General features: G+C 37.6%; 1 protein-coding gene across 1 annotated transcript in view; it reads left to right on the top strand.

Moving 5' to 3' along the window:
- Window positions 1–17377, top strand: part of LOC140119110 (amine oxidase [flavin-containing] B-like) — a 53933-nt gene extending 36556 nt beyond the window's left edge. Inside the window, exons 10-15 of the mRNA XM_072137771.1 lie at window positions 2730–2783; window positions 3544–3601; window positions 7766–7863; window positions 8594–8705; window positions 9301–9363; window positions 16952–17377. Of these exons, the coding sequence (XP_071993872.1) occupies window positions 2730–2783; window positions 3544–3601; window positions 7766–7863; window positions 8594–8705; window positions 9301–9363; window positions 16952–17119 (553 nt within the window). The 3' untranslated portion in view covers window positions 17120–17377. The remainder of the gene's footprint in view (window positions 1–2729; window positions 2784–3543; window positions 3602–7765; window positions 7864–8593; window positions 8706–9300; window positions 9364–16951) is intronic.
- The last annotated feature ends 902 nt before the right edge of the window (window positions 17378–18279 follow it).

The raw sequence follows: 18279 nt of genomic DNA, 5'->3' as shown, positions 1-18279 counted from the left end.
AGTAATTCAGTGAAAGTAACAGAGTTATAAAGTAACAATTAGGCAGTCATTTATCTTTATTTTCCTTCCTGTTCTTTCTGTCTTGCAATGTTTGAACCTAGTCTTTTTTGAGACATTTTGAAAAGACAAATTTATCTTCTATTCCAGATGTGCTAAATGTCACAAATGACATTTATAATTTCAAATTGTCTAAAATTTGTGGCAAAAAAACTGCAAGGAAAACTAAGGAAAACTTAGAAAATAGTAAAAAATGACTTGAGGCACTTGCGACATTTTTGTGACGTTTGTAACAAATGTCTCAAAAATAGATCCGAAAAAAAACATTTAAAACAGAAACAGTGAGATTGATAAATTGATAAGGAAAGCATACGGAAAAAAGACAAAAACTAGCCAAAACAGAGATAAGATAAATGACACCCTTAGAGTATAAACACAGTGGGGGGGATTTATTAATTGTGCCACAAGGACGACTGCTGGCATCGGAGATCAGTCTCCGCAAAGCACAGCCCGATATATTAAAGTATTGTACGGCTGTTAGTGATTACTGGGTAGACGGAATAAATCAGTCATGCGCCAGAAAAATGCAGACAGTAATGAAGTGTGCGCCCAAATCTTACATGCACTGCGCCTTAATTTTGCTCTCTGACCAATTTTTACCTAGTCTATCGTGCACCAAAAATTGCACCTAAAAATGCAGACAAAATGCACATAAATGTGGAGGATATGTATAGAGTAAAAGCGTTGCGGGCACCGCCAGCCTAACAACGGGTCTTGTCAGTCAATGGGAGCAGTGGACGGGTACAAGCGGAGATAGTGGCTATTCACAGCGGTTGTGCTCTATCTCCTAAGAGTAGACCAGTACGACAGGCAAAAACGAAGAAACGGAGTGGCACTCACCGTTTGTGAAAGCAGAACATCTTTATTCTTGGTTCATGTGAGAGGTACACAGGGGGGCACGCAGTGCCGCAAAGCCGACCACTGCGTGCCCCCCTGTGTACCTCTCACATGAACCAAGAATAAAGATGTTCTGCTTTCACAAACGGTGAGTGCCACTCCGTTTCTTCGTTTTTGTTTGTAAATGTGGAGGATAATGTGGAAACGTTAGGCCACGCCCACTTGTGGCAAAAAAAGACGGAGGTGTCATCTGGACATCTGTTCTTTCTGGCGCAAACTCAATACAAATGATCCGCAACAGTTCTGCGCCAAAAAAACATTAAAATCCCGACATTTTTTTGGCGCAGATGCGATTATGCATGTTCCCCAGTGTCTGTGTGGGGTGGGATTTATCTTTTCTATTTCTAGTCATCTAGTTCCTTATTTGTCTTGTTTCTTAGTCTTATTTGTCTTAGGTAGATTCTCCTTTAGTTAAATTGCACCTGTGTCTGTTAGTCTAACATCACTGCCTGATGTGGGGGTTGCAACTTTTTTTAAAAAGTTGCAAATTTTTGTGCAAAAAAGTCTCACAGCCAAATGTCCAATAAATCTCCCCCTTTCTTTATATAATGCATTTGGTTATATTGTGTGCATGTTGCAGATGAAAGACGGTTCATTGGAAGTTTTTTTTTACAAAAATTGAATGTCTTTCCAAAAAAAAGAAAAGTTATTGCAATCAGCAGTTTTGTCCATTTGTCAAAATTTGCACAGCTTTTGATGTGCCTAAATAAAGCATTTTAGATCCCAAATGGTTTTCATTCATTTTTTTCAATTCATTTCTTTCTAAAAGGAACTTTTAAATTTTCTTTTAACGTGAATTTTTTTTTTAAAGTGCTTAAGTTTGACAGGTCAGTGCTGTCTAGCATTTGCTGCTAAAACCCACAAGGCCCTGTGCTATGAAACCATTAAGGGCAACATTCAGACCCCCATTCTGCCTATTGCATGAGGGCCAACAGTCTAGAGCAGGGGTCCTCAAACTTTTTACATACGGGGCCGTTCACGGTCCCACTCAGACAGTTGGAGGGCCGGACTAAAGTTTAAAAAAAAAAAAAAAAGAAAAACCTCTGTCAACTTCATATATCTTATTTTGAAGTAAAAATGCAAAGTAGGAACAAATGCAATATTTAAAGTAAATAGCAGGTACTTACCAGCATCTCAAAGGGAAGTATGAGCCTGCTTTTGGTTGATAAGATGGTCAATGTCCGGTTCCAATTAATTATTTCCTATGCTGCCCCTCATAATTAATTATTTCCTATGCTGGCACTCCACCATTAATTATTTTCTATATGCCCCCATAATTAATCGTTTCATATATCTTTTCACTGCTTTTTAAAAAAAAAAAAAAATCCTGTACTCAGCTCTGGCAGCGGCTCCCGCGTCGCCTTTCTTCTGGCTGCTGCTGGACAGGATGGGGTGCACGGCCGTGTGATGACGTAATTGCGCGACCGTGCATCCAGTTTCAAGGAGCGATGTGCGCCAGGGTTGTCTTCCAGCCACATTGCTTCACCTGCAGTAATAGTGCTTGAGCGGCTGTTTTCAGTCGCATCGAGCACTGTACGGTGATGGGCAGGAGCTTCCTGTCCGGACGGAGGCCCCTGCCCGACTGCCGAAGGCGATGGGGCCTACTTTGGGGACCCCTGGTGTAGACCTCCTGAAATCATAAGTTATCCCCTATCCACAGGAATGACATGATGAAAAAATCATGTTCACAGACCTGATCCCTTACTTCATTGCTGAGCTACTCACATATTTTCTTTACATTAGATTTATTTTATTTTTTGCTTTTTTTCTTATAGATTCATATTGTCAAGAAAAGCATCTTTATTTGCAAGCCTAACCAAAGAGGAAAGGTATTTAGATTTGAGCATCTCATAATGTCAATTGACTACATACATACATACCCTTATTTACTAAGGGTCCGCGGATTGTACTTTCGTCGGATATTCCGACGTTTTTGGGTTTTGCATGGCTGGGACAGGTATTTAAAATTATGTTGCATGCGATTGGATTTTGGCGCAATCACGCTGGCTTTCATATGACAGAACTCAGGGGGCGGGCCATCGGAGGATCCGACGGATTTTGACTGAGCGCGGGATTTAACTTTGAAATTGGGTCGCAAGACATGCACTTATATACACCGGGAAGAAGAAGGCGGACCTCAGCGTGCAAGCGACACATGCAGGAAATCGGGCACGCGATCTTAGTGAATCCTGGCAGAGTTCATTATCATTGGACATTCCGGATCGGGGATCGTGCCAGGGACGGGTAAGTAAATGTGCCCCGTTATGTGAATAAATTGTTTTACTTTATCTCTAAATCTTGTTATTTTATAATAAAAAGATTTTTTTTAACTTCATTTGTGTTTTACAACTATATTGTCCACTTAGAACATGATAATTTACCACATTTAAACCCATGCTTATAATTTATCAATGTCAACTATTGTCCTTGTATCAACCCTACATTATGAGATGCTACAATTTTATATTAGCCCTTAGATGCATTTTGTTTTATGCGTATAATTCTGATATAAATTCCTTCACTAAAACAGTGTCTTAAGAGAGTCATAAGAAAATAGAATTAATGATCTGACAAATCTTCACTCAACAGGAAAAGAAAAATATGTGAATATTATGCCAAAGTCATGGGAACTGAAGAAGCTTTGCATGTAAGTAATTACCCTTGTATGTAATCATTGTAAATTGAGTTGTGCTTGTTAAATGTTTGGTCATCAAAGCGGGATATATAGGCCTAGAAAACAAGAAAACATCTGCTGTAGTAGAATCATACAATGTGGCTGCTATCTTATTTATTAAAGGACACAGTATTGATGAACAATGAAAACTGGAATTAGTCAAATGACAAGTTATATTTATGTATATTTTATTAAAAACAGGATTCATATACAATAGATTTAGCATGATAGCATAGAATTTTAATTCATGTTTATAATATATCCTCACTTGGGACCAATATATTGTTCCTTGTACACAAGTTTTCTAACTGGCAAGACCTAAAAAAGGTCATGATTTCCGGTGCAACAGGCCTTTTGGGCAACATACACTAAAGTGTTTTTTTTTAAAGAAAAGTTTTTATTGTTTTTTTTTTTTTAAACTATGTACAAGCAGTAAATCAGATGCCACATTGTACATGACACGTTGTAGGTCCTTGTAGCTGAACGTATGAAACATAGAACAAAATTGTAACAAATAAATAATGATACAGCTTCCGTTTGTCTTCTCTACATAAAATGCTATGGTCACATAAAAGGTATACAAAGTGGAGACAACTAGACAGTTAGAAGAAATTCTGTGCGTATTTATAAAAGCATCCAAGGTAACAGATACAAACATTAATAAAGTAGTAACAAGTAGGGAAGTAAGAGGTTGGGGATGAAAAAAGTGTATGGTTGATAAGTTAGGTTAAACAGTTGAAATAGGAATAGCCTGGTTCTTTATGAACTTAGACCATGGGTCCAAGATAACCAAAAACTTCTTTCTTATGTCTATTAACCAAAAAACTAGATGCGCCAAAACCCACAGTACCGTGCCAATTCACCCCAGAAACCACTAATGGTTTCTGCCTTCAAATCCCCCCCCCTGCCCTCAGATACACTCCCTGCTCTCAGCTAATCCTCTTTTCCTCAGCTAGTGCTCCCTGCCCTCACATAGTCCCCCCTGCCATAAGCTACCCCCCTGTCCACAGCTAGTCCCCCCTGCGCGCAACTAGTCCTCCCTGGCCTAAGCTAGTTTATTGCATCAAAAGCACAATAAAATCGCAGCCCTTGTGGTGCATGGATTGTGCAGCCCTGCTCTAAGCAATTAAGTCATTCTTCTATTTAGCTAAGGGGGGAACCACTCTTTGTCACCAAAATTGAAATCAGTAGTTTAGCTGTGATCAACAGTTGAGTAGGCTAAGGGTTATTCCTTTTCAGAGTGAGTTCTGAAGATTAAAAGGAACAGGTCTAGGGATAAATTGCTCAAGTAGATTCAATTAATTTAGAGATTACTTGTCACCCATATGGCTGTATAAGGGGACAGAACCACCAGATCACGGAGCTTATCGAAAAAACACTAGTGTTGCAGAATACCTTTTCTGTGTTCTCAAGGGTAAGTTGCACCACTAGCTCCTCACATTTAAGTAAATAATCAAGTCTATGGTATGGGAATGATAGGCTTGCGGTAGAGTATCAGGAATTCAAGTTTAGAAAGGGGTTGATGGAGCTGGCAATCTTTTGTCATCTAATCAGTGAGGGAGTAGGCTAACAGACATAAGAGGTGATGGCACCTGATCATTACATGTTTATCCTGCAGAAGTTTACAGTGCGGATCTTGAGATCTATGCAAATGTGTATTGTGAGATATGTCAGTTTAAGCATAATATATGAATGAGATTCTTCCTACTAAGCCAAGATAAGGTTTTTAACCTGGTCTAACTGGCACCCTATAACTTGTAGTAATGGGTCTGCTGGGTATAAGTATTTTATAAAGCCCTGGGGCCACTGTACTGGGATACTGGGGGAGATTTATCAAGCTGCCTAAGAGTAAGAATGTGCTTAGTTGCCCATGGCATCCACATACAGCTCCCCTTCAAAATATTCATGAGCACTGGTAAAATTAAATCTGAGCTGTAATTGGTTGGTTGCAACTAAGCACATTTTTACTCTTAAGCAGCTTGATATCTTTTAGAGTGTGTTATGTCCAAGGGGAGACGGTTATATTGAGGTTCTCTGATATATGTCAGTTGTAATTTTTAAGGGACTTAGTGGATTGGAAGTAATGATTAATAAATTGTCTGCAAATGCAACAGTTTTGTGGTCATGGCCACCAAGTTTGAGGGCATGAATATTTTTCTCAAATTGTATAGTATTGACGGTCTTCTAGCAGTGTTAAGCTATATGACCAGTGCCATGAGCCCCTGAAATTGTCAGGGATTTTAATGTTACAAAGAGCTGGGGCATGATCCAAAATAAGAATTTTGCCTATTAAAGGTGACCACAGAAAAGCATGTTCACGGGAGATGAAAACATATTCTAATCTACTGTAGGGCTCATGTGGGTGCAAATAGATTAGTAGTCCCTCCTGTCTGGGTTTAATATGCTAGTTTAAGTCTAGTCTAGCTAGCTAGCAGGGCACCTTGCTTGTTATATGTGACATGTCTGGAGCCCGTAGTATCTATCAGTCGGTTAATGATCTGGTTAAGGTCACCACTGACAAACCTTCTCTTTGTCCCAAATCTGGAAAATGGACTTGCTCCACTTGTGGAGTTTACATATTCACAATTGAAATCACTTGGTTCCCTTATTTTCCTTTAATATGGCTGTAGCTGCCATCAGGCTCATCAAGCTAGGGAGGACCATTGTTAAATCCAACTAAATAGCCCAATAGAGAACTAGGTATAGAGCATTATGTGTAAACCAGTGACAAAACTCAATGCCTGGAAGCATAACATTGGCGAAGCATTATTCAATAGAGAAAAAAAGAAGGGCCCAAACGTAATTAAACATATCGAATAACCTGAGAAAAAGAAAGATGTAAAGACATTTAAAGTCCTGGTGGACTGAGTGTTTCGGTACTAACTCATCCAGTATGGACTAGCCAGCAAGAAAGGTGGAGACAATTTGAAGTAGGTTGAAATGTGTTTATTTTTCCTTGCTTCTTGGCTTTAGGCAACTTGGTCTTTCTGTAAACACTTCACATCGTCTAATTGGGTAATGGTGGCAGACAATCCTCCAAAGAAAATAGTAGTCACAATGAGATGTCAATAGTTGGGATTTCTAGCTTCTCAAATGCCACCTTCAGATCAGCAGAAGACTTGATGATGATGCTACCCCCATTGTGTGTGATGTATAGCCCAAAGGGGTAACATCCTTCTTTTAGCTTAGGTAGCTGAGGATGAGTCCTGAAATAAAACAACTTTATGTCCCTTATATATGTGGATTCCCTGGCACATATCAGGATAGCCACTGTGTCTATATGGGAGAATAGGTTGCAGATGACTTTGGGTTCTATACAGACCTCTGTGCCTCTTTCTATCGCTACCGAGTGAAGATTTCAGCTGCCATCTTAGGTCGTGCCTCATTGGCCGCAGTCTCCTTACCTGCAATTTTGAAGCATTCTGCTGGGTTTTCCAGCATGGAGTCTTCTTCAACGCTGCTGCATCAGGACTGACCTCACCATCTTGGAGAAAGAAATCAGCAGTGGGTCAGACTGTTTTCTTGCCTGTTGGAGTCTGGGGCTCTTGTGCCACGGCCACATCCACCTTAGTTCAACATTTCCGATCATAACATATATGTAATATAGACTTTTTAAGCTCGTGTCTGTGAGGTGCCAAGGTAACATACGTCCACGTGGTCTGGCTCTGTCATGAACCATAGTGGGTGCAGACACCTAGACTAGACAATAAAACTGATACAGACTACCGTTAAAAACTACACCATCTACATTCTGTCAGAACCTCTTAATAATTGTCACACCATTTGTCGAACAACATTGATCTGATCATTCATACTATTTTCTACAATACTACTGTATATTGGGAATACACTTCATTGTTCAACAGGCCTGGGATTCCTTTTTATCAAACAATAACGTCTTATAAATCCTTTCTCCTAGCAACAAAAAACTATTTTTTCAATAGGCTGAAGCATAGAGCTTGGTGGTGATGCTTTCCTTGAGATGTATCATATGATCTTTTTAAAATTAAGTATGTGGGCTGATAATATAAATGTGAAATGTTTGTTATACATTTTACAAGCTAACTAAGGGTGGGACTTAATGAATGTTTTTCTTTCTTTTATAATTTATAAATTGTTTGAATTATTATTCAATAGCCAGTACACTATGAAGAGAAGGATTGGTGTAAAGAACAATACTCCGGTGGATGCTACACAGCATATTTTCCTCCAGGAATCATGAGTCAGTTTGGAAGGTATGGACTGTATAAAAGTGGGAAACATTCTGCCATAGAACTTGTGTTAGATAACAATGATTAGATAACATAAATTCTACATACATTTTATCCCTCTAATACATCAGACACCTGCCCTGTATAGAGAGAGTAAGCCTGTAAGCCCTCCCATATAGTTTTCATGGCACACGCTGTTAAGGTTTTAACTTAAGCTAAGGTTCCCTTTGCAGTTGAAGATCTTCTGAATAGTCATTAACCCTGGGAGGGTAAATAATTCACTGTAGCTTTAAATCAAAGACAATGAAAATTGGGAATGAAAACAATTTGCCATACAAATTGTATTGGCTCACAGTCAATAACCTTTTATCTTACTGTTTTTCCCTTACTGAAATTCTACATAAAATGAATTTTATGCTAAATACCTAATCTCTTTTAATCTAGTTTAATGTGCCAGAGTTTTTCGCCATCTGTCAATTCAATTTGTAAGACTCATCATTTTAAAGTTTCAGCTCTACATTATCCCTAGCTAATATACTTACATTTGGACATACCTATGTATTATGTATAATACACCACCTGCTGTCTTAGATGTCCTACATATTCACAATGGATGTGAACACATGAATTCCTCTCTTTCTCTCTGCCTATATGAATACTGTAGTTGAGACTATTTTATCTGCAAGCTTATATTGAAAAAAACCTCAAAAAAGTGGGGATCTAAACCCTAGATACTTGTCATATGTTCCTACAGTGTAATTCGGAAACCTGTTGGAAGGCTTTACTTTGCTGGGACAGAAACGGCTACAGTATGGAGTGGATACATGGAAGGTGCAATAGAAGCTGGAGAAAGGGCAGCCAGAGAGGTGAAGTGAAATCATTATGTGTATTGTATACAAACAGCTGTGCGGGACAACAGGAGTGATATAGGAGCTAAGCATAACCTTTTTTTAGTTTTTACAGCCCCCTCCCCCCCAGACCGGTTAAATAGTTTTGCAAAGCGTGCCCCCCTCCCCTCAGACTGTTATATAATTTGCAAAGTCCGGACAACCCCTTTCAAACGTTTGATATCTCCCCATGTGTAATGCAAAGATACAAAATCTACGATTTTATGCAATACAATTAACAACCATTGTAATCAATTGGTGATACAACCCTGTAGTTGTGTTACACTCATCAGCTTTCTATTCTTCATAAAGGGTGCTATTATCTTCAGTCAAGTTTGACCCTAGTTTACCAATAAATTACATCCCCTCCAGGCCACATTTAGGGTTAACTCACAGTCCTCCTGTTATTTATGGCCTTTACAGGAGCTTTATATTGATTTCTTAATTAGTTTACCTTTATGTCAGATATAATTTTGATTTACGTAAAAACATGTTGAGTATAGTTTACCCAAAGTATATCCCTATTGGTTGATAAGGCTACCGAATATCAGTTTCATGAATCATGTTCTTACAGGTCATGTGCAGGATGGGGCTTATTGGGGAAGACCAGATCTGGGTATCGGAGCCAGAGTCCACGGTAAGTGTAACAAGAGAAAATAAACAAACCAAGCATTTATATGACTTTGGGTGACAACATAAAGATGATAGATAAATTGATAATGGCTACAGTCAAGTCTCATCATAAAATGTCCTGTATACCAAGAAATTTATCACAATTTTAAAGAGGTTTGCTCTCTACAAGCAGCGGTTGGCAATGGTTATTTATCTTCATTGGAGAAAACATAAATCTGCCCCATGGATATATTCTCAGAGACCAGTTCAACTATGAAATGCGGACAACGTGATTTAACACATTTTTTTATGTTGTAGAGAGTGTTTAATCAATGTTACAACAGGATAGAAAAAAACTCATTTATTTTTTATGTGCTATTGATTTCTTCATACAATCCTTTTCTGTCTAACTTGATGCAGTACAATATATATCACCAAAAAGTATCCATGTCAAGTGAGTGTGGTTGGGTTATAATTTTTGGGCCAAAACGAAAAACAAAAGTGCCTTTTGCTTGTGACGGCTAAAACTACAACATAACTGTTATTAAAACATTTTTTATAGTAATAGTTATCTTTTAGATATTACTTTATAGTAGTCCTGAGAATGCAATAGCTGTGAACATGCATCCCAGCCCTGTCTCCTAGATCTCCAGATTGACACAGAATGCCATAGAATGACGCCACAATTAGGAGGCAGGGCTGGGATGTCAGATGCATGGAGTGGGCAGAACAAACTAAATGCAGAGTAACCTGACTGCAGGAGACGGAGTTACCTGACTGCCTGACTGCATCGTACAAAAGAATAAAAGATGATTTTTCATTCATGCCGCAACCTAGAAATATGCTAAAAACACCTCCAGGCAATGTATATATTACAAAAGAAGGTCATGGTTGACGGCTTAGGAGGTTAGTGTGGTGAGAGATAAGTGAGTTTGTGAAAATAATTTGGAAAATCTGAGAAAGTGTGAAGAAAATATTTACATTGTGGCTTATTGAGGTATTACACATTTTACCTGGGAATTCAGGAGGCTTAAAAAGGGTTTCCTACCATATGCACTCACCTCCTATAAAAAGGATGGAGATTTGTGTGATTGTTAAAAGTCCATCCTACTAGTGATCATGAGAAAAAGTAAGAAACCCAGATACCACTTAAATCCTTAGGGGCACCTAGAAGCCATCTTTTTCCTCATCACTGGGAGCTGCAGTTGGACATCCTGGGATCAGACACTGCTCCCCTATTTGCCTATACTTTTGTGCAAATGTATTTCACAGTTCTTTTAGCACAGATTTGCAAATCAGTGAATTGTGGAAACCAGCTGATCTAACAGATTCATCTGATTAAACAGATTTTCTTTTCAGCAATCCATAAGTAAAATGTGCATAAAATATTTTTATGAAAGATAGAAGGAAATTATGATCTGCACTAAGAGATGTTGTTTAATGGCATATCTTCACTTGAGAATGAATGTCCTTTAGTTATGAAATGTCTACATAAATAGAGCGGGCACTTGCTGTGGTATTGATTGATGCTAAAACAACCAGTAATAATTTTTTTTATATTATTTTAAATATATTTTATTTTATTAACATATATATTATACTATGTTTAGTTGTGATGGTTCGGCACTCAGTCACCTGCGCCTCGTGCTCGTGGACAAATGGTGCTTATAAATAGACAAGGAAAATCCCGGCACTTCGAGGTAGGTGAAAATCAAATATTCTTCTTTTATTTAACAAGACATCGTAAATCAAGTATAACACGCAAGGAAAACGCGTTTTTTCGGCTCCACCTGAGCCTTCATCAGCTGGCGTCTTCCTGAACAGTGGTGTTTCTTAAGCAGATGAGCGTCCAATGAATGCACTGCTACCGGAACACATCATCATTCTGCTGCGTCATCAATCATGTGATCACATCACGTGATCTAACATTAACCATGTGACCGACCATGTGATCATGTCACGTGATCAGATTAAATGAAAAACAAACACTAGCGGATGCTATCGTCTTGCAGGGAGATGCAATCGGACAAAACATAAGGTATGTACATAATAATGGAACATTCATGTAAACATTCATGTAAACATTCATGTAAACATAATAACCATTTTGGACATTATTGTTTTTCAGCATAGTTTAAATCATGTTTTATATTCAAAAAACAATTTAAATACCAAATTCTCAAAATCGCTACATTGTAACATCAATTGTTAGGAGAATTAGTGACGTTGATCTCCTATCTGGAGACAAAGTAAATTTTTCACAGATGTTAGTATAAGGAAAAAAAAGGGGGTTAGTATTAAGAATAGAAAAATAATGGGTTTTTTTTCTATACCATGTCTTCTCTCCCATTGTCAGGTGTACTCATGGGTTCTGTGTCTGTAAAAAGATAATGAAAGGGTCAGACTAGAGTTGGCCAACTTCATAGTCCCTATTTAAACCATGCGGTTCCAATGTTTTCAGTTCATGTATCCAAAAGGCTTCTTTTCGTAGTAACAATTTGGTGACATCTCCCCCCCGTCTAGGTGGATCTACTTTGTCAATAACTTGAAATTTCAATTGTGGTAATGAATGGTTGTATTTTTTAAAATGTGAAGGTATTGGTAATAGGAGATTTTCTCTCCTAATGGTCGATTTATGTTGACCGATGCGGTCTCCTATACGCTGGCGGGTTTCCCCAACGTATAGGAGGCCACAAGGGCATTTGATGATGTATATTACATCTCTAGAATTACAAGTGAAAAAATCTTTAATTTTGTATGTACGTCCTGAATGGGGGTGAAAGAAGAGGTCACCTTTGTTAACATTATTACATTGTTGACAGCTTAAACAAGGGAAAGTGCCATGTTTCTTTGTTGCTAATAAAGTTTGTCGTGCTGTTTTTTTATCACTACCCAAGTCAGCTCTGACAAGTTTATTCCGCAATGTGGGTAATTTCTTGTTACAGATTAGGGGAGGTTCTTGGAACTCTGGTATATGTGGGTATATTTCTTTTATCAGATGCCAGTGTTTCCTGATGATTCTATCTATTTTGTACATTAGGGGGTGAAAATGTCTCACAAGAGGTAGTCGGGGTTTAGATATCTCTCTAGTTCTAATATCACTTATTTGTTTTGATTCCTCCAATATTTTTGTAGGGTATCCCCTCTGTATAAATCTATTTTTCATCTCTTCTGTTCTAATTTGTTTTAACATGGGGTCTGAGACTATTCGGTCAACTCGCTGAAATTGAGACTTTGGGATTGACCTCTTAACTGAAAGGGGATGAGCACTGTCGAAGTGTAAGAGGCTGTTCCGGTCTGTTTCTTTTCTGTAAATGTCGGAAAGTAACGTGCCGTCTTCCTGTTTAATGATTTTGGTGTCTAGAAAGCTTACTTCTTGTTGACTGTATGTCATGGTGAATTTTAATTCCTCCCATATTGAATTTAAGTCATTCAGGAAGCTCAAGAGGATGTCGAGTGGCCCCTCCCATATGCAGAAAATATCGTCTATGAAACGCCTCCAAACCTTTATATGTCTCTCAAATAAAGGGTTGCAATAGACAAATTGATTCTCAAAGAAGGCCATAAATGAATTTGCATATGGGGGGGCCACATTCGACCCCATGGCCGTACCACGTTTTTGTAAATAAAAGTCATCCTGGAACATAAAAAAATTATTGTACAAAGTAAGTTTTAGGCTTTCCAATATAAATGTTTTTTGTTCAGTACTATATTCACTATTTTGGAGGATCCATTCAACAGCCTGTATCCCTTTATCATGCTCTATAGATGTATATAAACTTGTAACATCGATCGTGACCAACCAAGTCTCAGATGAGATATTATTAATGTCTCGTACAATTCTCAGGAAATCTCCTGTATCTAACAAAAAAGAAGGCATTTTCTTAGTTAAAGGAGTCAGCAATTTCTCCAGTGTGATTGCTAATGGAGAGAGTAGTGATTCCATGGAGGACACAATAGGTCTCCCAGGTGGGTTATGTAGAGTTTTATGTATCTTAGGCAATACATAAAAAACTGGAATTATTGGTGACTCCTTATGTAAAAACTTTGCAAGTTTATCATCAATCACCTTGTCACATTTATTTCTTACTATCAGATCTTCAAAAGGGACTCTCTTTTAGTCCAGTAGAGACTTTGGACACTTTCAATCTGGACATTGATCTTCAGAGATTTTTTCGTAATATTCGATTAAAAACACATTTTTCATCAGAGCCGACTCCTAGGCAAATAGAGGACATTACTGAGACACATTAGATGTTTAAGTTGTCTGAACTGGGCCTCTCTATTAAAAGTCGTTATAATCCACCAAAATTACACCACCCGATTGAGACCTTTGTACAACTTGTTAATAGAGATATAGAAAAAGAAATTATCGAGATTAAAAAAGGTACTTATCATGTTAATCAAAATCTCTCCCCATCAGAGAGAAAGGCATTGGATGATTTATTACATAAAGATAATATAATAATAAAACCGGCCGATAAGGGCGGATCCATTGTAATAATGGATAAAACCGCTTACAAGAATGAAATCCGACGCCACCTCTCTGATGGTGTAACCTATGAGAAGTTATCAAGAAATCCTACAGTAGAGATTAAAAGGAAAATTGAAGATCTGATAGTAAGAAATAAATGTGACAAGGTGATTGATGATAAACTTGCAAAGTTTTTACATAAGGAGTCACCAATAATTCCAGTTTTTTATGTATTGCCTAAGATACATAAAACTCTACATAACCCACCTGGGAGACCTATTGTGTCCTCCATGGAATCACTACTCTCTCCATTAGCAATCACACTGGAGAAATTGCTGACTCCTTTAACTAAGAAAATGCCTTCTTTTTTGTTAGATACAGGAGATTTCCTGAGAATTGTACGAGACATTAATAATATCTCATCTGAGACTTGGTTGGTCACGATCGATGTTACAAGTTTATATACATCTATAGAGCATGATAAAGGGATACAGGCTGTTGAATGGATCCTCCAAAATAGTGAATATAGTACTGAACAAAAAACATTTATATTGGAAAGCCTAAAACTTACTTTGTACAATAATTTTTTTATGTTCCAGGATGACTTTTATTTACAAAAACGTGGTACGGCCATGGGGTCGAATGTGGCCCCCCCATATGCAAATTCGTTTATGGCCTTCTTTGAGAATCAATTTGTCTATTGCAACCCTTTATTTGAGAGACATATAAAGGTTTGGAGGCGTTTCATAGACGATATTTTCTGCATATGGGAGGGGCCACTCGACATCCTCTTGAGCTTCCTGAATGACTTAAATTCAATATGGGAGGAATTAAAATTCACCATGACATACAGTCAACAAGAAGTAAGCTTTCTAGACACCAAAATCATTAAACAGGAAGACGGCACGTTACTTTCCGACATTTACAGAAAAGAAACAGACCGGAACAGCCTCTTACACTTCGACAGTGCTCATCCCCTTTCAGTTAAGAGGTCAATCCCAAAGTCTCAATTTCAGCGAGTTGACCGAATAGTCTCAGACCCCATGTTAAAACAAATTAGAACAGAAGAGATGAAAAATAGATTTATACAGAGGGGATACCCTACAAAAATATTGGAGGAATCAAAACAAATAAGTGATATTAGAACTAGAGAGATATCTAAACCCCGACTACCTCTTGTGAGACATTTTCACCCCCTAATGTACAAAATAGATAGAATCATCAGGAAACACTGGCATCTGATAAAAGAAATATACCCACATATACCAGAGTTCCAAGAACCTCCCCTAATCTGTAACAAGAAATTACCCACATTGCGGAATAAACTTGTCAGAGCTGACTTGGGTAGTGATAAAAAAACAGCACGACAAACTTTATTAGCAACAAAGAAACATGGCACTTTCCCTTGTTTAAGCTGTCAACAATGTAATAATGTTAACAAAGGTGACCTCTTCTTTCACCCCCATTCAGGACGTACATACAAAATTAAAGATTTTTTCACTTGTAATTCTAGAGATGTAATATACATCATCAAATGCCCTTGTGGCCTCCTATACGTTGGGGAAACCCGCCAGCGTATAGGAGACCGCATCGGTCAACATAAATCGACCATTAGGAGAGAAAATCTCCTATTACCAATACCTTCACATTTTAAAAAATACAACCATTCATTACCACAATTGAAATTTCAAGTTATTGACAAAGTAGATCCACCTAGACGGGGGGGAGATGTCACCAAATTGTTACTACGAAAAGAAGCCTTTTGGATACATGAACTGAAAACATTGGAACCGCATGGTTTAAATAGGGACTATGAAGTTGGCCAACTCTAGTCTGACCCTTTCATTATCTTTTTACAGACACAGAACCCATGAGTACACCTGACAATGGGAGAGAAGACATGGTATAGAAAAAAAACCCATTATTTTTCTATTCTTAATACTAACCCCCTTTTTTTTCCTTATACTAACATCTGTGAAAAATTTACTTTGTCTCCAGATAGGAGATCAACGTCACTAATTCTCCTAACAATTGATGTTACAATGTAGCGATTTTGAGAATTTGGTATTTAAATTGTTTTTTGAATATAAAACATGATTTAAACTATGCTGAAAAACAATAATGTCCAAAATGGTTATTATGTTTACATGAATGTTTACATGAATGTTTACATGAATGTTTACATGAATGTTCCATTATTATGTACATACCTTATGTTTTGTCCGATTGCATCTCCCTGCAAGACGATAGCATCCGCTAGTGTTTGTTTTTCATTTAATCTGATCACGTGACATGATCGGTCACATGGTTAATGTTAGATCACGTGATGTGATCACATGATTGATGACGCAGCAGAATGATGATGTGTTCCGGTAGCAGTGCATTCATTGGACGCTCATCTGCTTAAGAAACACCACTGTTCAGGAAGACGCCAGCTGATGAAGGCTCAGGTGGAGCCGAAAAAACACGTTTTCCTTGCGTGTTATACTTGATTTACGATGTCTTGTTAAATAAAAGAAGAATATTTGATTTTCACCTACCTCGAAGTGCCGGGATTTTCCTTGTCTATATATATTATACTAACCAAGTAATTTGAACTCTAAGCTAGCCGATTATCTGGATATGTAAAGTTTATGTCCAGAAAAGTGAAAAATATGTTGTCAAAACTGTGAACATAACAATTCCAGTGCATAAGATGGCAGGGCTGTTGGTATCTGAAATGTGTATTTTAAAGATCCTAAAGACAATGGGGAAGGGATCAAATGTCAGAAAACTGCTATTGGGGTAGAAAACTTGCACATGCTCAGGAATTTCCCCTCCAATTTGTACCATCTCCATGCCAACTAGGAAGGGAAGGGTGCGGAGTGGGCCTCGCTTATCAGTGCAGTACCGGGTGCAGGTTATAGCATATTATATGTGCTGGATAAACTACGAGGCCAGACCCTTTTATTATATCCAATGCCATCTGCACTTGCTAAATTCCCAGAGAGTAGGCTCCAAGAGAGGGCAGCTGATTCTTTATCAAGGGAAATCAGTAGCCAGTTCTGTTAATAGCCAAGTGCTATTTGTTTAAGGATACACCTATTTCACCACTGGACCTATATATCATTAATCTTCTAATGTTTTTTCTCCCACCTAGGATGTACCAGCCTTGCCAATTGCAACAACATTTTTGGAGAGAAATTTGCCCTCTACTCAAGGTTTACTCAGACTTGTAGGCTACACAGCTTTCTTTGCAACAGCTGCTGCTGGAATAACAGCCATCAAGAAGGGTCATTTGAGCTTTAAATGTAATTTTTATAGATGATATGTATTTACCACAACATGTGCTAGTTCAGCATTTGGTATTAGTATATTATCTGAAGTATTTGCAGGTTGATCTACTGTACTGTAATAAACAATAAATATGATCTTATATATTTCTCTTATTTTAACAGTTTCTTTAGAAAAATGGTTACATTCTGCTGCATTGTGTGAACAGAACTTTAGCAAAACCATTTAAAATGTGGAAGTGTAAGCTTTTTGTAGAAAAACATAATAAACCCCTGTAGACTATTCAGTAAGATTTTTTGTTACATTTCTCCATAATATATCACCACATTAATGAACTGATGTTTCATCTTTTTTGCCTCCAAAATTATCCAGTATGCTCTTCCGTTATAGAAGAGCGTAATGGAAACAAAATAAGCCAGGTGATCAGAAGGTCATCGATTCAATCATAAGGTTACACCTTTTATCATGTTTCCATTACTAATTGGCTCTGTTATCTTTTAGAAGAATACAAAAAAATAAACACTTCTCAAAGATTAAATTTCTTAGTTATTACTTAAAACTAATGTATTTGATAAAATTGTATAGCAAAGGCATTTCTAATATAAAGAGTCATTAAAGTGACTTTGATTATGGAGACACTTAAGTGGATGGGTGGTTTGAGTGAAAATTGTATATAATTGTATCTCAGGGAACGCTGATCCCAGGAATTTCCATGTATAACAGTCTCTAGAATATGGAGAATTTAGCACAGTCTCTAGAGAATGGAAACACAAACCACCTAATGAGTGACAAGCCATGTTTAATTTTTTTGCAGTCCAAGACAGAAGTGTAGGGATTAAATAAACAAATAAAATAATTAATAACAGATGACATTTATTGTATCAAAAAACCCAAGTATTATCAATGGTACGATGGAGGTGAAGGATCCTGTAACAGATGGACTGTTTAACTGTTATAATAGCCTAAACACTGGTTCTCCACGTGGAAGTCTATGTTATAGTATCAAAATGTAAAATTAAATAGGCCTTTCTGTTGTTTACATGGACACCTGACCTGAGGACGATCAGAACCTATTATGGTAAGATATTTTGGTCTTTGTTGGTTAGCATTATGTCACACTTTTGTATCTTCCATTATTCCCCGAGTTCTGTTCCTTAACAGAGCAGAATGCTGGACAGCTGTGAGAACATCCTA

The sequence above is a fragment of the Engystomops pustulosus genome, chromosome 2 (genome assembly GCF_040894005.1).
Source record: "Engystomops pustulosus chromosome 2, aEngPut4.maternal, whole genome shotgun sequence".
NCBI classification, from domain to species: Eukaryota; Metazoa; Chordata; class Amphibia; order Anura; family Leptodactylidae; genus Engystomops; species Engystomops pustulosus.
The sequence above is the reverse complement of the archived record's forward strand: the minus strand, read 5'-3'. Positions and strand labels throughout refer to the sequence as shown.